At 45.3% G+C, this 21,117-nt stretch overlaps 1 protein-coding gene across 1 annotated transcript in view; it reads left to right on the forward strand.

Moving 5' to 3' along the window:
* The first annotated feature begins 495 nt into the window (after positions 1-495).
* Positions 496-21,117, forward strand: part of PIGU (phosphatidylinositol glycan anchor biosynthesis class U) — a 43,794-nt gene continuing 23,172 nt past the window's right edge. Inside the window, exons 1-7 of the mRNA XM_065414735.1 lie at positions 496-640; positions 4,819-4,883; positions 6,230-6,289; positions 7,678-7,740; positions 9,684-9,793; positions 11,867-11,967; positions 14,654-14,751. Coding sequence (XP_065270807.1) covers positions 511-640; positions 4,819-4,883; positions 6,230-6,289; positions 7,678-7,740; positions 9,684-9,793; positions 11,867-11,967; positions 14,654-14,751 — 627 coding nt within the window. The 5' untranslated portion in view covers positions 496-510. The remainder of the gene's footprint in view (positions 641-4,818; positions 4,884-6,229; positions 6,290-7,677; positions 7,741-9,683; positions 9,794-11,866; positions 11,968-14,653; positions 14,752-21,117) is intronic.

Below are 21,117 nucleotides of genomic sequence, written 5' to 3' on the forward strand. Positions count from 1 at the left end.
TTTAGTGCTCTCACCCCACCTGAGGTATACGCCCCAGAGTCTTGTTGGGTGCAATGGGGCCAGGGGGCAGACAGATGGCAGCTGGATGCTGATTGCTCTGAGAACCTTGTTGAACAATAAGAACAGTGCAAGAGCCACCTTAACTGCGTGGATACAAAATGTGTATCTGCATCCGATCTGCAGATAGGTTTGCAGGGCTCTAACCAGGGGCACTCTCCCTGGAAGCCCCTCGAGGCTGAGGGGTTCCCCTCCTGCCCTAGGTGTTGCAATCACACTCCGCAGAGATTGGGAGCAGCTGGTCTGGGGACCCCCACTATTTCGTATCCCTCCTAGGCTTGTCCTAATACGCTGCCCGTAGCTTGCACGAGGTCTCGGGAAGCGGAAGGCGACTGAGTCGCAGAGGATCCTGGGAGTTGTAGTCTTTTGTACGAGACTGACCCATAGGCGCCCCGCTCCTTAGCCCAAGCTGGGAACTACAACCCGCGCCGAGGTCGTTGTTCCCCCGCTAAGATGGCGGCTCCCTTGGTGCTGGGGATTCTGGTGGCCGTCACGGTCCGGGCCGTGCTGTACCGATCCAGCCTGGCCGGGTTCATCTCCGAGCGGGTCGAGGTGGCGTCCCCTTTAAATGCCTGGAAGCGAGGTGAGACCTGCGGGGTAGCAGGCCCCCGCCCGGCCCTGAGGGAACAGCCTTCCCACCCCACCCCCCGGGCCCGGCCCAGCCCAGCCTTCCCTCCCCCCCCCCCCCCCCGTCCCGGGCTCGATGAATGGGCTGCGAGACCTTGTCCCGGCCCGAGGCGAGCCCTGCAGGGCCGTGCGCCTCCCTGACAGGACTGTCGGTTAACACGGGGGTCCCGAGCGGCGCAGCGCTTTGCGGACAAGCAGCGTGACAGGCCCCTGCTAGCAGGACTTCCTGGGCCGGGGGGTTGGTGCTAAGTTGCGAGGGGCTAGAGCAGGGGTCGGCAACCTTTCAGAAGTGCTGTGCTGAGTCTTCATTTATTCACTCTGATTTAAGGTTTCGCGTGCCAGTCATACATTTTAACGCTTTTAGAAGGTCTCTTTCTATAAGTCTATAATATATAACTAAACTATTGTTGTATGTAAAGTAAATATGGTTTTAAAAATGTTTAAGAAGCTTTACTTAAAGTTAAGTTAAAATGCAGAGCCCCCCCCCCCCCCCCCCGGACTGGTGGCCAGGCCCCGGGCAGTGTGAGTGCCACTGAAAATCAGCTCATCTGCTGCCTTTGGCACTCATGCCATAGGTTGCCTACCCCTGGGCTAGAGCCTGCAAGATGTGGCGCTCTCGAGCTGGAAACCAGCGTGTGTGTTTGTAGCTGGGTGTGAACCCTTGGCATGGGAGTAGAGATGGGATCAAAGTACCCCCTGTAGGCAGGAGGCCAAGGCTCTTCCCAGAAGCCCTTGGACTGGAGCTAGCAGTTTGGGGGGGACAGGAAATCTCAGAGTAATTTCCTTGTTTCTGGTTCTTCTTATAAAACCCAATTCAGTGGCCAAAAGAGGCTTGATGCAGTCTCTTCCTTCCTGGTCTGGAACAGCTTGTGAGCCCCACCTCAGAATAGGCCAGTGCTTAGAGAGCTCTCCTGGAGGTGGAAAACCCTGTTCAAGTCTTTTCTCCCCCTCTGGCTGCGAGGAGGGGAGGCAAATTGAACCTGGGTCTCCCACATCCCAGGTGAGTGCTCTAACCACTAGGATTAAAGTGATAAGGTGGGCAGCACCACCTCCTCCTGCTATTTTGTGTGGCGCATGATAGGTGCCTAACTCAGGGAAAGCCTATATTACAAAATTAAGTTGACTTAAGTTATGTTGACTGGGCTGAAACCTGGAGCCGTGGGCTGATGTAAACAACACAGTCTACACTGACACTGCATCAACCTCACTACATCGACCTAAGCACGATGCCTCTCGCGGAGGTGGAGTTATTAGGTTGGTGACTTACATCAGTGGGAGCAACATTGTAGTGTAGATGCGTACGGAGTTGTTGACCTAACTCTGCAGTATAGACCGGGGCTTGTTCTCGGAAGAAACAGCTTAGACACCTAAGCTGCCTGACTCCAGGAGAGGGGTTCCTAGTTGTGGATCCCTAGCAGAAAGAGGTGACTAACTCTGGCTAAGAGAGGAGAGTTTTAGGATACACCCCTCTTCTTGACATCTTCCATTGGCTGGCCAAGGTGGGAAGCCACAAAGCTTGCTGGCTTTTATGGATTGCATTCTATAGGTGCCTGTCTCTTCCCATTCGGAGCCTAGGTGCCTAACTCAGGCTTTGTGGATCTCACTGTTGTTCCAGTGATTTTTCTAGTGCCTAAAAGTTAAGCACCACAACTCTCAGCATTGCAACACCTAAGTCCCTTTGTGGCTCTGAGCCCATATTCTTCAAGATTTTACAACTAGTAGATTTCATCCTCTCACACCTATTTTTTACTCATATATTGGAAGAGTAAAACAAGCTTTCCTGCTTTTTCAGCTCCTGGTTGGCTTCTTAACATTGAATGAAATAACCTTTGAACTAAACTAGTTGAATAAATGGAAATGAAGAAAATATTCTCTGTACTTGTGGAAGAGGATAATGGTGTCCAAACCTGGTTTAGCACTTCACCACACTGGTTCCAGGTGCTTAGCCAGTGACTTCCACCAGTTCAGTGGTTTGACTTTCTTTAAAACCTCAGCAGCAATCATGTACAGCTTAATATTATTTTTCTTTAATTTTAACGATTTTAAGAGTACAATAAGTTTTAGGCCATAACAAGTTGTCTTAACTTCATATTTAATTTTAAATTGCTTTGTTTTTAAAAGCAATAATATATTTACTTTTAAATAAAAAATCAGATTTATTTTAATTACTAATTATTTTTTTCATCCACCCTGTCCTGGGCCCAGCATGGAGGTCATTGAGAGCACAGGACAGTCTCAATTCCAGTGCCCACGCTGCAGCATCTCTGAGCTGCAATTACAAGGAAGATTGTGCTCAGCTCCAGGCTGGAGCTTGCTCAGTGCAGCTGGAATCTTTTGGAAATTTAGCTGTGAAGCTCTAGCAAGTTCTTACTGAACATGTGTGATGATTTTTCAAAGGCTTATAACTTGGCCAACTGGTTCAACAAAAGACACATCCCTGACACTACGGCTCTGCTGCCAAATTTCAAGACGGTGCACTAAAGCAGTGGTTCTCAAAGCCGGTCCGCCGCTTGTTCAGGGAAAGCCCCTGGTGGGCCGGGCCGGTTTGTTTACCTGCCACATCCGCAGGTTCGGCTGATGGCGGCTCCCACTGACCACAGTTCACCGCTCCAGGCCAATGGGGGGCTGCGGGAAGCGGCGCAGGCTGAGGGATGTGTTGGCTGCCCTTCCCGCAGCCCCCATTGGCCTGGAGCGGCAAACCGCAGCCAGTGGGAGCCACGATCGGCCGAACCTGCGGACGCGGCAGGTAAACAAACCGGCCCGGCCCACCAGGGGCTTTCCCTGAACAAGCGGCGGAACATAAGAACATAAGAAAGGCCGTACTGGGTCAGACCAAAGGTCCATCTAGCCCAGTATCTGTCTACCGACAGTGGCCAATGCCAGGTGCCCCAGAGGGAGTGAACCTAACAGGCAATGATCAAGTGATCTCTCTCCTGCCATCCATCTCCATCCTCTGACGAACAGAGGCTAGGGACACCATTCTTACCCATCCTGGCTAATAGCCATTTATGGTTATTGTGGTTCAACAGCTTTGAGAACCACTGCACTAAAGCATGGGGATAAGAACAGCCATACTGAGTCAGACTAGTGATCCATCTAGCCCAGTATCCTGTCTTCTGACAGTGGCCAGTGCCAGATGCTTTAGAGGGAATGAACAGAATAGGGCCATTTTGAGTGATTCCATCCCCGGTCATCCAGTCCCAACGTCTGCAAGTTGGAGGTTTAGGGACACCTGGAAAATGGGATTGCATCCTTGATTATCTTTGCTAATAGCCATTGATAAGAATACAGAGTTTCTCCAAGAAAAGGTCACAGGAATTTTTTAATGTGGGAAAAACTACATATTTTTTCAGAAGCCTCACTCTTGGAAACAGCTGAACCATTTTAGCTGAAATTTCCTCAAAACATTCAACCTGAGGTATGCACCCATCAAGGAAAATTTCAGCCCAAATGCTTGAGGTTTGGCCGAGTTGTAAGCAACTGGAAACAGGGTCTTATAATGGGAAGTGATGGGCAGCCTTAAAAATAGGCAGTGCTACCAGCCCCACCTATAATAATTATTAATATCATTTTTTTGTATTGTGTACATCTGGTTTAGGACTGTAAAAGTGACATTTAGGGCTGTCCCATGTCTCTCTAGCCAAACACAGTAGTTCCCTTCAAAATGTAGTTTCCCTTCAAGATGTGCAACTTACTAATGGCTTGATGCCTGCTTAGGGAATGGAAGATTTTATCAGCATGGACTAGGTATTAGTTTTGTGGGTGTGGCTGTTATTTCAGAAGAAATGTAATGTGAGAAAATCAGAGACAGTAGCATGCCTTATCAATCAGACACATGACACATTCTGTGTACAGTTAATTGAAAAACATCCCAACTGTAATATTTTTAATTTCCTGAAACAAATGGTTAAATCATACCATGTGGTGTCAATTTTGACATATTTGTGTGGTAGAAATAAACCAGAAAACACCTAATTCTAGTTGCTCTGTCAGTTTTGTGTGATCTGTTCAGACAGAGATTCATTTTGAAATTCTTATGATCACAGATATTTTAAAAGCTATAAATCTACCATTGTGAGATTTGCTATGTCTCCAGTCCACAGAATCCTAATGTGGATATCTTGTGTGTTTCAGTTGTCGAAGGGCTAGCTTTGCTGGATTTGGGTGTCTCGCCCTATTCTGGAGATGTCTTCCATGAAGTAAGTGAATGTGTTTCATTTTTCTTCGGTAATAGTTCATTTTATCTTATATACTTACACAGTGCCTTTAAATGTCCAGCTATATGTGTGTGTGCTACTGTGTGAATTTCAAAAAATAAATGACTTGATTTATAAACTTCAGAATCATGTAGTTGTCTGTGTAACAAATATATGCAGTGAGTAGCCCTGCTAAAAAGTAGCGTTCATGACAGCACAGCTGGCTGTTGCAAAATTAATTGACATTGTAACTGGTGATTATTACTGCATATGCAAAATTAAAACCAGGGGAATTCATTAGCTGCAAATATTCTGTTCACGTGCAAATTTTCCTAGCAGAAAAGAGATAATAGAAATGCAGATATTGGTGTTATTGGCAGTCTGAACAGAATTGTTCCGGACAGAATTGTTTTCATTTTCTAAACATAATGCACTAGTGTATCAAGACAAGAAACAAACATCAGGTTATGACACTCTTCACAGGAGTCATCAACATATCGGTGTTGGGTTATCCGTGATCATGCCTGTGCTGTGTGTCATCCAGGCTAGCACTAGTAACACTGGTACGGTTATCGGGTGGTTTGCTCCTACATGTCCCTACATTTTGCAGTAATATCAATGCCAGCTTTGATATCACGGTGCTCTTCCTGCTCCTCCACGTGAGGGCCTTCATCTTCCAAGCACTTATGCATCTGAGAAAATTTGTGCACATGAGTAGTTGCATGTGGACACTGCAGCTGGGAGGTGTGATTCCTAGCATGGACAGACAGACCCACGCTAGCTCAGCTTGAGCTAACATGCTAACAATAGCATTGTGGATGTTGCGGCACTGGCAGCGGCTTGGGCTAGCTGCCTGAACTTGAACCAGTGGATTGGGTGGGCTTGGATGTGGGCGGCTAGTCTGAGCTGCCACCCATGCAACAACATCCATGCTACAGTTTTTAGCATGGTAGCTCAAGGTGAGCTAGTGCAAGTCTGTCTACCCAAGTTGGGAATCACACATCCCAGCTGCAGTGTAGATACACCAGCAAAGCTAATATGTGTAAATGCTTGCAAGATCAAGGCTATGGTCAGCTGGAGGAAAAGGATTCAGAAATAAACCTGTGGTGCCAGCGTCAATGTAGTGACACTCTATAAACTGATTAATTCATTGCCTTATTGGGGCAACATTTTCTTTCCTTTTTAATGGCCTGATTTTGTGAATGCTACTGAGTATAGCTCTTAATGTTGTGAGTATTCTCAATGAAGTAATTACTACTTCTCATGGTACTAAGAGTTTGCAGGATTGGGGCCTGAGTTTGTAGGGGATTGACAAGATTTGATTGTGTCTTTCTCTTTCACTCTCTTAGACCCCGTTAATAATATACTTGTTTCATTTCCTGATTGAATATTCTGAGTTGGTGTTCATGGTAAGTTTTGCTTCAATCTTTTTAAAAAACAAAACAACCCATTCCAGGAATGACCTTCTTTTTAAAAGCAAAAATATATTTGATTTTTTTTAATTATTGATTTTTATCCACCAAATCCTTAGCCCAGCTGAGGGATCATTGAGATCAGTGAGGTGTTGAGTATGCTCAGTTCCCACAGCTTCCATTCACGTCAGTGAGAATTAAGGGCAATCAGCAGTTTTGTAGATTAGGCCCCTAATGAGCCCAAGAGATATTTAGAAAGGAAGACATGTCTATACATATGCATGCTCAGTTTGTACCTCCCTCTCCCTCCAAAAACCAATCTTCATTAGAACTTCCTGCCTGGCTAAATGTCATCAAGGGGAAAAACGGGGGCTTGACACAAACCCTTAACACTGACCTGAAAAGGTAGGGGCGGGGGAGTTTTGTGCCCTATAGCAGTGGTTTTCAACCTTTTTTTTTCATTTGTAGATCCCTAAAAAATTTCAAATGGAGGTTTGGACCCCTTTGGAAATTTTAGATATAGTCTGCAGACTCCCAGGTTGAAACCCACTGCTCTAAATAAATAGGGTACAAACTCTGGTTTTCCATTGCAAGTGACCTTTAGTGAAGAATGTAGAGATTATACTTTCAAATTGTGGGCTTCTCGTTGAAGTCAATGGCAATGCTCTGGGGAGTTCAGTGGGAGCAGAAGCAGGTTCTGTCTGAGCACGTTAGAGTTAAAAACACCTATGTGTGACGGTAAATTATTTTGTCTATTGCATAATACAAATAAACAAAAATCACCCAGCTAATTTGCATCTATTCTCTGCAGCTCTGATGACAAAGGCAATCTAGCACCTCTCACAAGGGCTAAAAATTGATTATAACACATGTATGGCAACCATTTCAAATTATTTGCTATGAGCCCTAGACAATTGGTACTGTTATCTGGTGAGCAGTGGGTCAGTTCAGAAGGCTGCTTTTCTGGTTCATTGGTGAACATGTTCTTAGCCACATGTGCAGTGTCTAACATGCTGTCTCTGCTGTGGCTAGATCAGTGGTTCTGTAATTCTTGTCGGCCACTTGATGAGAGACCTCTATTTTGTGAACAATTTCTCCTCTTCCAGTTCCCCACTTCTTGCTTCTCAAAATATTCACTTCTCTGTACCCACCAGGAAGGGCGTAAAGAAACACTGCTACTCCATGGGCCATAGCTTAAAAGCCGCAGGGCTAGAATCTGTAAAGATGTTTCCACCTCACACCCTGAACTATTACCAATAGTTACTACGGTGAATGTTCAATTCAGAGTATTGGCACAATATCGTAGCTTTCTGTGGTGGTTGCATTTGCTACTGTTTTCCTTGTTTGAGAGACCAGTCAGTCTTTGTCTGCCTTCCTTTCTTTAGATAACTGATGTGCTGACTGCTGTTGCCCTCTACTTGGCCGTCCAGGACTTCAACAAAGTTGTGGTAAGCAGACTTGCAGAATCTTCCGGTCCTTGTTCTCTCGACAAGTGCAAGTGTATTTCATTAAATGAAAATGTGAAGCAAGTCCAGGTCTACTCAGACAATGCGCTTATCGATATCTATTGATTAGCAATAGCTACAAAATCAGCAAAAAGGTCAGCAAACATGGATGCAGAATGTGGGTGAGCCAACATGGACCCTGTTAACTTCTGCTGTTACGTGTGTTTCACAGGGGGTGGCTTCTCAGCATGATGTAGGTATTGTGGTGTTACTCAAGTTAATGTAATGGCTGTGCACATCATAGTTTTAATGATGATCTCACATGCATACCTCCTTTTGTCTGAAAGGATCTTCAAGCATTTGAGAAACTGATATTGAAGTATACCTTGGGATCAGGTCAACCACCAGGGAAATGCAGCCACTTCTGGGGTGAAACGTGGCAGCTGGTTCACAATGCACAGTAATGGGATGCAATAATTTAAGACAGGAATTGAGGACTCCTTTTCAGTTGTAATGGGAATTTTAAGTGTGCAAAACTAATTACTGTTGTAGGAATTTAGCACGACATTGGGGCTCTCATTCTTAGGCCTGTTCGCACTACAGCTTTTAACCAGTTACTCACATGGCTGGCTTTGTGTCCACATGCAGCATGGTTAATTTACAGACCAAAAAGTACCTAACAGTAACTATAAGGTTTATTAGCCTTAAAGAAAGTTGTAGTTTGAGTTCACATAATCCAGAATGGTGGAGGATCGATAATTCTGCTGCACTGGGCAAGAAATCTGACACCGGAGTGATTTAATCCCTACCAATGCCTTCAAAATATTAATAAATGGAATTTGAAGCTAGTGACTCTCCCTGAGGAGGGTGTGCATTCTTTCGTAAATAACTTAATTGAGGCAATCTTTGCAAATAGAAGACTCTGTGTCTGTAATGGCAGCACAGTGTTCCCTAGTATCATGCTGGGACATTGATTCATTACCAATTTAAAAGGAAGGGTACTACCATTTTCTGCAGCACCTATGTGTACATTGGCAGTCTCCCATCTAAGCAGGGACCTGGCCTAACCTTGCTTAGCTTGGGAGAGCTGAAGGAATAATAGCAAAAGATGCTATGGGTCCTGGCGTCTAAAAATCCTCACCAGTAAGGCAGTTCTTCAGACTCTCTGTGGGACACTTCAGTAGATTTACAGATCACCTTTTTCACTTCTCTGGAGAACGTATATTTTTAGTGGGGGATATATGAAACGTATTTTGGGTGCCCAGAGGAGATCTCTGACAGATGCTCTGAAGCAACGGGCATACACAGAGGTGCACAATCCTGAGTATAGCTTAGTGAATGACTTTGTTTGTGTAGGACTTAGATGTTACATTGGGGGTAAAGTTCACCATTCTTTGGTGACAATGCAGGATTTAGAGAGTGCACAAAAGCTGCCGTGTTGCATTTGAAAACACACTGGGCACTCAAAATGTACATAGAAATGACTCTTAATAACTAATTCAATAACTCCCTCATTTCACACACAAATTGAGCAAATGTCACTATTGCTGTTACTAGGGGCAACAAAATAAACTAAACTGGAAGCTATTTTGGAACTATGAGCTGGAAAAGCCTTAGGAAATTGTCCAGGAAGTGCAAACACTTTGTTTTTATTTGAGCTCTTATATCTTCGCAGTGCCTCTTCTGACTTCCCTGACTTGACAGTAAAATCCGAGTCTGGCATTCAGTCATGTCTCTGCAACTTCAAGCAGAATGGTTTGGGTCAGGCAGAGTCAGTAGGGAGGGGAGTCAAAATTGGGCTTATTAAGCAAACCTTTGTTCTTCCTTAAGTATAAGGTGACTAGCATCTCTACATAGACATCATGGTGATGGACATGGTTGCAGACCCTAGATAGATACAATGTATTTCCATGTCTGACAGCTTTCGGTCATTCTCTCTTGTTCAGTTTAAAAAGCAAAAACTCCTAATGGAACTGGATCAGTATGCATCAGATGTGGCCGAACTCATCCGGACCCCGATGGAAATGCACTACATCCCCCTCAAAGTAGCACTGTTGTAAGTATTGCTTCTTGCAAGCAGATGCAAGAAACTTAGATTCCAAATCCTCCCATGTTTTAATTTTTCTATTTAGGGGTTTCAGCATCTTAGTTAAGTATTCTCTTTAGTTGCTTTCTCTTTCCTGGTACACAGAAAAAATGTGCCAAGCACTGTATCTCCATAGTCAAGTAACAGAAAGCTAATGCTTCTCCAAATTTATGTTTCACATAGTAAAATAAATTTTTCAACCCCTTTCTATTGGGATTGACAATGTACAGTCTCTAATATGGAGAGATTGTAGTCTCTCTGTTGTTTAGATTTCTGTTAAAAGCGCAATTTTGCCCATCTTCTAACTTCTTCAAAACTAAACCAGTGCATCCAAAATGTCTGTTGTGTTCCCCTTCTAGAAGAGAACATTTTTTTGAAAGTTTGGGGGTAATTGGGCAAGGTGTTCCCAGGGCATGACTGTTTTGAAAACCCAGAAATTATTTTTAAGGGTCTGAGGTACTCAGTTTCCACCTAGTTAACTTTAATAACATCCCTCTGAGGCATTATAAGAAACCCCATTATTCAGACCACATGCTCTAAGTTTTTGAAGTAAGTAAAGCTCTAATTAAAACAAACAGTATAGGAGGCAGATACTCAAAATCAAAAGAAACAAATCTCTCTTTCCTGATCTGAATAAATCGGATAAACCTGGAGTCTGGAATTAATCAAAAGGGATCTGCCTCTTGGCTCTCCCTTACCACTGATGTTCTTTGATCAGAAGAAGGATTTTCATAAAAGAAACATGAATGATTCTTTCCTGTCCTGATATGAATTGTATAGGTCAGTAAACCACCACCACCCCACCTCAGGTGAGAAAGCTGAAGCTTTCCTCTTTTGTTTAAAAAAAAAAAAAAAAAAAAAGTTAGACTATTTCTCATTTTTATTACACTTGGTGCACAATATCACAAAGGAATACCGGAATTGTATCTTAGCATAGCCTGGTATTTGAAGTAGCCATTAACTTCAGGCGTATGAAAAGGTCAACCTCAGACTGCGAGAACCCAGTAGTATGATAAATATTCATAGGAGAGAACAGCTGGCAAGTCATAATCCCCTCTCCTGTCTCCAGGGTCTGACATGTTACAATGGAGGTTGGTTGATCTGCTGTCTTACTTATTGAATCAATAATGTACAGAGCGTTTCTTTGCTCCTTGGAGCCCAGTTAAATTAGACTGCTGCATCATTCATTTCAAATTTTCAGAGAGGAGCTGGTATCTCTAAAGTATGGTTGCACTCTGAAAAGTGACTCTCAAAGAGCATTGTGGGGTTCTGTGTTTACTGTCTCTCGGTGATTACAGCTCAGATGTGCTCAATTTACAAGTAAAAAGATGGTTTATATTTTAAACTGCTAACCTTGCAGTTACCCTGGGATCTGAGCATCAGCCTGGATTCTCTGCTTCTCGCACGTCCCACCTGCAATAAACGTTCGTCAGATCAAATTAGGCCCTGCTGGCACCTATGCAGTCACGTTGCCTTCAGCGGGGTTGCACAGGTATAACTGACTGGGACATAGGAAACTGTTCTGTTTATGCACAAGAAGAAATAGAATCCATCTTGCTGTCTGTTTAGCCATGTTGGCCCCTCAGGGCTAACAGGAGTAAAAAATGCAGCAGGAACTTATTTTAGTCACTAAAGTCAGCATATGTGACTTTGAATACAAAGCTGGAGCAGACCGGCTGAGTAACATGGGCCATTTTTATTTGATCACTTTTCAGAACAGAATTGCATTTTAAATGGGCTCTTTTTCCTCTGCCATCTCCTGCTTCCCACTGGGCTCTCCCACGATCACCCCATCCTTCGCCATGACATGTTTATACACAAGTGCAGCATCTGATTTTGCACCGTTTGAAAGGCATCAATTCAGCTGGATCCCTTTGAGGTTGAGAGGAAACCATACAATGTAAACATTTAAACAATCAAAAAGAAACAGCAAATCATTTCCATTTTCCTTTGATATTTCTCTCTTTGCTATGGTATTTTTCTTTCTTTCTTTTCTTTTCTTTTTAATGGCATGAGTGTAATTGAGTTTTTATTCTTTTTCAGTTATCTCCTAAATCCATACACAGTGATGTCTTGTGTTGCAAAGTCCACCTGTGCCATCAACAATACTGTCATTGCATTCTTCATTTTGACTACAATAAAAGGTAATGCACTGGGAAAATCTTGCTCCGACTCATATCTTTCTGTAAATATTTGAACCATAAGCTATTGGAAATGCAGTTAATAGTAGACATATCACAGACTGGGTTAAAGCAATGTCAAAGGTCTACTTGGAATCACTGAAGCAAAAGGCAAATGCATAGTTAAGTACAAGGTCTGTCATCCCAACATGTATAAAAGTCTCCGGTCTTGTGAGGTGTGTCTACACTACACGCTAAGCCCAGGCTCGGACTCAGGTTTGAGCCGAAGTCATCCTTCCAACCACACAGAGACACACAGCCTGACTCGGATCAGCAAGGACTTGGGACCCTGGGTCCTAGCACCCTGGTAGAAGTGGGAGGGTCAGAGCCCGAGTCCTGCTGTGACTCGAGTCCATCCCCTGTCATTTTGCAGTGTGGACACAGCTCAAGCCACAGACCCAGGTCAAAAGGTCTGCATGGTGCAGTGTGGACACATTGGCACAGCTGTGAGATTCAAGTCCAGCAATTGCAGTTATTTACAATGCAGTGTGAACACTCAAGCGCAGCCTGGGAAACAAGTCCACAAACCTGCATCCGAGTTTACAATGCAATGAAAACATTCCCTAAATATTGATTGATTCTTAGGCCGGTGCCCTCTTTTGGACAACTTTGATTATCTTTCTATTTAGAAATCAATCTGCCTCTGTATCTTTTATTTCTGAGGGGGAGGTGGGGCACTGTCACTTCCTCTTTTTTTTCTTATTAAGGATATTTGCATGAGAGTTCACCTGCTTCTGTTGTCTAACTCTCACCTGCAATCATAACCTTGTTTGATATCAGCAAATTGTGGTGTTACAAACATCTATAGCTTCAGAAGAGGGATAAGCAGCAGGAGCAGATGAACGCTAAAGGAACATTATGCCAGTGTCCCTAATTTTTTAAATAGTAGAAGATATAGAATAGATTACAGTAGGCTGGCAGCTACCTTAATCTCATAGCTACAGCTACATTTCTCTTTCTAGTCTAAGCTCCTATCAGCAGAGCATCTGGGCGGCTCTGTAATATTCACATAAGAACATAGGGATTTCTCTAGTGGCCCAGACCGGTGGTCAGTCTAGTCTGTTATCTTGTCTCCAATAGTGGCCAGTACCAGATGACTCAGAGGAAGAAGGGACAAACTTCAGAATAAACAATTAGAAGCTAATATACCTGTAAGGGAAGGTTCTTCCTAACCCCTATTTGGTTAGTGGTTGGATTATGCCATTGAAGCAGGAGGATTTATATTTGAAACTACATTTGCAAAAATAAGTGAACAAGATCCACTTTGGTGTAGTGCTCTATAATTGTTCACCTACTTAGCAATACAGAAAGTTGAATAATTCCCAGTGAGCTACTCTGTAGCAGTGTTTCCCAACGACTGGTCCATGGACTGACGCCTGTCACTCAGATCTCCTTGACACAGTTTAGAAAGACAACAAGCCAGTCCCCGGTATCAAAAAGGTTAAAAAACACTCCTCTGTAGTAATTGTCCCATGTTCTTCTTTCCTGAATCGGTGTGTGGCAACCTCTAGTGTTGAAAGTGTGTTTTAGGGGGAGAATCAGATTATGGGTAAAAGATTTTCTTGGGAGTTTTTTATGTAACGATAGATTTCTGCATAGCAAGCCTTTGCACATAGATATTTCTAATCTAACACTCACTGAAACAGAGAACAGGTAGGTTTCTGTCTAGGAGAATGTAATTGTGAAAGGGAGAGGATTCTTCATTTTAGAGATCCCAGTGAAGGGTCTGTGCTGCTCATTCTCTTAAAGAGGATGGAAGTGAAGGAGAGAAGCTTATTTGTGTTAGTGATGCGGAGTGAACTAGTGTGATCTACTGGTTAGCCCTTTGGACTGAGCCACGACTTTGGCTTTCCAATCCTGTCTTTGTTACTAACTTTGAGCAAATTAATTAGGCCAAAATGTTGAGAAGTAGCTCCTGGTCAGGGATGCTTCCTTTTATTGGTGTCCAACTGGAGATACCTTGGGCCTGATCTGAGCACCCACAATTCCAGCTGAAGTTGATGAGCAGTGTGAGTGCTCAGAAGTTAGCTCAGCCCAGAATGTCTCAAATTGGGCAAACAAAAATGTAGGCATTCAAAATTAGAAGTCACTTTTAAAATTTTTAATTAAGCTCTGTACCTAAATTTCCACATCTGTAAAATAGGGCTAATGCTACTTCCCTACTCAGACTTGTGAAGCTCAAGTAATGTTTGCAGAGCACTCTGAGACAGTCCAGTGAAAACGGGCTCTCAAGTGCATAATATTAATAGAACAGCTGCTTCATGCAGAAATGACTCCAGACTGCACCTTCTCCCACATAAATAGTGACTGACATCTATGTATGAGACTTGGGTTATATGAATCTCTCTAGGTAGATTATAGGGATATAAACCAATTGCATCAATTGCTGTTTCATGCTATTGACTCTTTGTCGGAGCCCTTCTTCTTGTCTCAATGTCCCTGTAATACAGAGAGGGACAAGCTCCAGAACACACTGAAATAGTTATTTTTACCCCCTCTAATTGCTTGTGGAGTTCTGATGATCACAGCTGGTACTGTGCAGTAGTTCCCCCTATTTGAGCAGTGACTCAATATTTAAAGGACTGTTTGTTTGAATATGACCATCTTTATGATCATGGTTTGTTAACTGAGGTTTGTTTCCTCCCTGCAGGTAGTACCCTCCTCAGTGCTATATTCCTGGCCTTAGCGACATACCAGTCACTGTATCCTCTCACCTTGTTTGCACCAGCATTGCTGTATCTTCTACAGGTAAATATTCTCTTAAGAGTAATTGTATTGGCTGTAACCTCTGATATCCTATGCATGGCCAATTCCTATCAGCCAGCAATGGTTGTCCTGTGTCTAGGTGGAGGGAGGAGATACACTGTTAGATTCAGTGGCCAGTTCTCAAGATCTGGAAAAAATAATCTTATCCTTCCCCAGGCCAGTGGAGGTTTAACATCTTGCAGTAGTCACGTGGATAGAAGGAGGAAAGCAGAAACTCATTTACTCCCTGTCTGCAAATTTGCAGGCAGTTCTCCTTACTGAAACACAAAGCTGCGTTTGGTGTCACGTGACCACCAAAGAGAATTTTGGAGCAGCAGAGTTTCTTCTATAGTGACTCAGCATCAGTGCCATGAGGTATAGTGACAGTCCTTTTGCCTGCATCATCCAGGCCCAACAATGCACTGCAAAAGACAGTGATCATGTCTAACTTGCCCCACAGTGCCAGGCATGCACTTGTGGTACTTGCAAACATCTGCTTTCCCCAGCCTCATTCCTCCTCCATTTACAGAATGTTGATCAGACTGTACCAGGGATTCTGAAGAAGATGGTATCCTTAATTATTAATGGATGCCCAAAGCCCTGCAAGACGAACACTGAACCGCAAAGCAGTTTAATTTATCTTTACCAAGACTGGAAAGGGGTATTAAAGCAGAGGCAACTCTTCGCTAGTGATGTAAAAGACAAATGCATGCTGATAGCTACTGCTGAGAGCACAATGTTGTGGAATGAGAGGAGGATGTAAAGAGACTATTCATGTTCACTGGAAGAAGAGATAATTCACTGGAAATGGGTGTCTCCCTACTAATCTATTCTGTTCCTTTAGGTGCTTCTACCGTACCCATCACCACGGTATTCAGTATATCCCTTTCCTTTCCCTTTGTCTGGGGTTTCAGGTGGCTTGATACCTGTCTTAAGTCTTCTGCTGATATTGTGAGAGGTGACTGGAACAAGAGCCTAAATCATAAAGGTCCTTATGGAAACTGATCAGTTTCTTGTTTCATCTAGTTGGGAAAGCAAGGGGATGCTCCAGGGAAAGGCTATGGACACTAGTGAAAGGACTCTTACCCAGCATCTGTAAAGAGATTTATAAGTAGTGTCTGAAAAAATCTTGCCAGGTCCCAGATGACTGTCAGTCATATATTTCCACTGACATGCCTCACTCTGTGATTTTACAGTGGATGTTCATTACAGATTTCTCTCTCTCTCTTCCCTGAAGCCCATTCTCAATTTCTTTAACTCTGAAAGAAAATGGAGAAGAGTCACTTACACACTCTTCCTCCTTCCCCCTGTGTACGTGTCTTTCATTTTTCTCCAAAACATCCAGGAAATTTCATTGTTGTTTTAAATCTTTGCCGTAATGGAGCATCTACAAAGTCAAAACTATTTGTTAAATCTGAAAAGAGACTGTGCTGTTGTTTGGGGAGCAGTGAGTTCCCTGCATATTGTCCCAATTGTGCACTTCTCTTTATTTTAAGCAAAACATCTGCATGGCGGTGAGCATAAGTATAGTGTTTCCAGAGTTGGTGACCTGTGATGATACACGAACACCTAATGCCTTTGGATTTATAAGGGGACTTTCAAAAGCATTCAGAGCTGCAAAAAGATGTCTGTTTATCAGGATTTGTTGTTGAATTTCACTGCCTCCCTTGTGAAGTTTGTACTGAATTAAATGGCTGCTCTCCTGCACTTTCTGTCTATCCTGCCAAGAAGTCTGTGTAAATTGGCTTGAGATGTTTCAGAAAGTTTTCTGATGTTAAATCTGCCATGTTTCAGAGGGACAGAGCACCCTTCCATCAGAGCCCTTTACAGCCTGAGGCCTGGTCTACACTACACCTTTAATTCGGATTTAGTGGCTTTAATTCGAATTAACTCTGGAACCGTCCACACAACGAAGCCATTTAATTCGAATTAAAGGGCCCTTTAATTCGATTTCTGTACTCCACCCCGACGAGCGGAGTAGCGCCAAAATCGAATTTGTCAATTCGAATTAGCGTTAGTGTGGCCGCAATTCGATGTTATTGGCCTCCAGGAGCTATCCCACAGTGCACCATTGTGACCGCTCTGGCCAGCAATCTGAACTCGCATGCACTGGCCAGGTGGACAGGAAAAGCCCCGGGAACATTTGAATTTCATTTCCTGTTTGCACAGCGTGGAGAGCACAGGTGACCACAGAGAGCTCATCAGCACAGGTAACCATGCAGGCTGATAATCGAAAAAGAGCACCAGCATGGACCGTACAGGAGGTACTGGATTTGATCTCTATATGGGGAGAGGATTCAGTGCTAGCTGAACTGCGTTCGAAAAGACGAAATGCCAAAACTTATGAAAAAATTTCCAAGGGCATGATGGAGAGAGGCCACAATAGGGACACAGATCAGTGCCGCGTGAAAGTCAAGGAGCTCAGACAAGCCTATCAAAAAGCAAAGGAGGCAAACGGTCGCTCCGGGTCAGAGCCGCGGACATGCCGCTTCTACGCTGAGCTAAATGCATTTCTAGGGGGGGCCGCCACCACTACCCCACCTCTGACTGTGGATTCCGAGCTGGGGATAATCTCATCAGGGACACCTGATGATTCCGCGGAAGGGGAAGAGGAGGAGGAGGAGGACGAGCTGGCAGAGAGCACCCAGCTCTCCGTTCTCCCCAACAGCCAGGAACTGTTTCTCACCCTGACTGAAGTACCCTCCCAAGCCTCCCAAGCCAGCACCCAAGACCATGACCCCATGGAAGGGACCTCAGGTGAGTTTACCTTTTAAAATATAAAACATGGTTTAAAAGCAAGCATTTTTAATGATTAATTTGCCCTGAGCACTTGGGATGCATTCGCAGCCAGTACAGCTACTGGAAAAGTCTGTTAACATGTCTGGGGATGGAGCGGAAATCCTCCAGGGACATCTCCATGAAGCTCTCCTGGAGGTACTCCAAAAGCCTTGCCACAAGGTTTCTGGGCAGTGCAGCCTTATTCCGTCCTCCATGGTAGGACACTTGACCACGCCATGCTAGTAGCAAGTAATCTGGTATCATTGCCTGACAGAGCCTGGCAGCGTATGGTCCCGGTGTTTGCTGGCATTCAAGCAACATCCGTTCTTTATCTTGCTGTGTAATCCTCAGGAGAGTGATATCGCTTAGGGTAACCTGGTTGAAATAAGGGAATTTAATTAAGGGGACTGAGGTGGCCGTTCCTACTGGGCTGTTTGCCTGTGGCTGAAAAGAAATCCTTCCCTGCATTTAGCCAAGTGCAAGGGGGGGGGGGAGGATTGGCCCAGAGCTTTTCGCGTTTTGCTAGCAGGGATCTTCCCTGATACCAGCCAGGCGGTGGGGGGAGGGATAAAGCACTCATCCCAGAGAATTCATGGCGGGTGGGGGGGGGGTGTTAGTTTGGTTCCTGCAGGGATCTTCCCTGATACCAGCCACGCGGTGGGGGGAGGGAGAAAGCACTCATCCCAGAGAATTCATGGCGGGTGGGGGGGGGGGGGTGTTAGTTTGGTTCCTGCAGGGATGTTCCCTGATACCAGCCACGCGGTGGGGGGAGGGATAAAGCACTCATCCCAGAGAATTCATGGCGGGTGGGGGGGGGGGTGTTAGTTTGGTTCCTGCAGGGATCTTCCCTGATACCAGCCACGCGGTGGGGGGAGGGATAAAGCACTCATCCCAGAGAATTCATGGCGGGTGGGGGGGGGGTGTTAGTTTGGTTCCTGCTGGGATCTTCCCTGATACCAGCCAGGCGGTGGGGGGAGGGATAAAGCACTCATCCCAGAGAATTGGATGGGGGGGGGGGTGTTAACCTTCAGCAGCAGAAAACAAGCTAACAGGAAAACTGCAGCACAACGGGCTTTGCTTGGTATGTGGGAAAGCAGGGCGCAGAAGCCTAAAGACAGTGGCTTACCATGGCAGCATGCAAGGTGAATTCTGTTGCCCCGACCTGCGTCTGTGATCTCTAGCAGCAAAGCCACAGGCACTCAATATTAAGAGGCAAAATGCGACCTTGCACAGAAATCACATGAGCTATGTAATGTGAATAGTATACACCGTGAAAGAGTATAAGCATTGTTCTGAAAAATGTATCTTTTAAAAAAATTCTCTCCTTTTTTCACTCCCTCCAGCAGGTGCAAATGTTTCAAGCCTCCCTCCTCCTTCCCGAAGGCTATCCCAGATAAGGCGTCGTAAAAAAAAAACGAGAGAAGAGATGTTTTCCGAAATCATGCAATCCACCAGGAATGAAAGAGCTCATCTGAATGAGTGGAAGGAGACGGTTTGCAAGTATAGGAAAGAAGCCAGTGACCGTGAGGACAGGAGGGACCAACGTGAGGACATGAGGGACCAACGTGAGGACATGAGGGACCAACGTGAGGACAGAAGGGACCAACGTGAGGAGAGGAGAGACGCTCGAGATGAGAGGTGGCGGCAGGAAGATCAGAGGAGTCGGGAAGCAACGCTGGGGCTGCTGCGTGAGCAAACAGACATGCTCCGGCGTCTGGTGGAGCTTCAGGAACGGCTGCTGGAGAACCGAGTGCCGCTACAGCCCCTGTATAACCCCCCTACCTCCTCACCATGTTCCATAGCCTCCACACCCAGACGTGTAAGAACACGGGGGGGGAGGCTCCATACACCCTCCCATTCCACCCCAGTGGACAGCCCAAGCAAAAGGCTGCCATTTTTTTAACCTTTTTTTACTGGGCTTTTCCTTCCCGCTGATCCTCCTCCCAAACCCCACTCAGGTTCTGTGCCGCTACAGCCCCTGTATAACCCCCCTACCTCCTCACCATTTTCCATAGCCTCCCCACCCAGATGTGTAAGAACACGGGGGGGGAGGCTCCGTACACCCTCCCATTCCACCCCAGTGGACAGCCCAAGCAAAAGGCTGCCATTTTCTTAACCTTTTTTTACTGGGCTTTTCCTTCCCGCTGATCCTCCTCCCAAACCCCACTCAGGTTCTCTCCCTCTTTTTATAATCAATTCATAAAGAATAAATGATTTTTAAACAATGGTGACTTTATTTCCTTTGAAAGCAAGCTGGGGGAAGGGGGAGGGTGGGTTCCTTACAGAGAATGAGTCAATAAAGGGGGCGGGTTTTCAGGAAGGATAAACAAACATAAATTTCACACTGTAGCCTGGCCAGTCATGAAACTGGTTTTCAAAGCTTCCCTAATGCGCAGCGCTTCATCGTGTGCTCTTCTAATCGCCCTGGTGTCTGGCTGCGAGTAATCAGCAGCCAGGCGATTTGCCTCAGCCTCCCACCCTGCCATAAAGGTCTCCCCCTTGCTCTCACAGAGATTGTGAAGCACACAGCAAGCAGTAATAACAATGGGGATATTGGTTTGGCTGAGGTCTGAGCGAGTCAATAAGGATCGCCAGCGACCTTTTAAACGGCCAAATGCACATTCTACCACCATTCTGCACTTGCTCAGCCTGTAGTTGAACAACTCCTGACTCCTGTCCAGGCTGCCTGTGTATGGCTTCATGAGCCATGGCATTAAGGGGTAGGCTGGGTCCCCAAGAATAACAATTGGCATTTCAACATCCCCCACGGTTATTTTCTGGTCCGGAAAGTAAGTCCCTTGCTGCAGCCGTTTAAACAGATTGGTGTTCCTGAAGACGCGAGCGTCATGAACCCTTCCCGGCCAGCCCACATGGATGTTGGTGAAACGTCCCTTGTGATCCACAAGTGCTTGCAGCACCATTGAGAAGTACCCCTTGCGGTTTATGTACTGGGTACCCTGGTGCTCCGGTGCCAAGATAGGAATATGGGTTCCATCTATTGCCCCACCACAGTTAGGGAATCCCATTGCAGCAAAGCCATCCACTATGACCTGCACATTTCCCAGAGTCACTACCTTTCGTAGCAGCACCTCCGTGATTGCTTTGGCTACTTGCATCACAGCAGCCCCCACAGTAGATTTGCCCACTCCAAATTGATTCCCGACTGACCGGTAGCTGTCTGGCGTTGCAAGCTTCCACAGGGCTATCGCCACTCGCTTCTCAACTGTGAGGGCTGCTCTCATCTTGGTATTCTGGCGCTTCAGGGCAGGGGAAAGCAAGTCACAAAGTTCCATGAAAGTGCCCTTACGCATGCGAAAGTTTCTCAGCCACTGGGAATCGTCCCACACCTGCAACACTATGCGGTCCCACCAGTCTGTGCTTGTTTCCCGGGCCCAGAATCGGCGTTCAAAGCCTATAACCTGGCCCATTAACATCATAATCTCCAAAGCACCGGGGCCCGCGGTCTCAGAGAATTCTGTGTCCGTGTCCATGTCCTCATCACGCTGGTCGCTGCGCTGCAATCGCCGCCTCCTCCTCCTCCTCGCCTCTTTTTTCTGGTCCTGTGTAAGCATAAACTCCACGAGAAAGCGC

The sequence above is a fragment of the Emys orbicularis genome, chromosome 12 (assembly GCF_028017835.1).
Source record: "Emys orbicularis isolate rEmyOrb1 chromosome 12, rEmyOrb1.hap1, whole genome shotgun sequence".
NCBI lineage: Eukaryota > Metazoa > Chordata > Testudines > Emydidae > Emys > Emys orbicularis.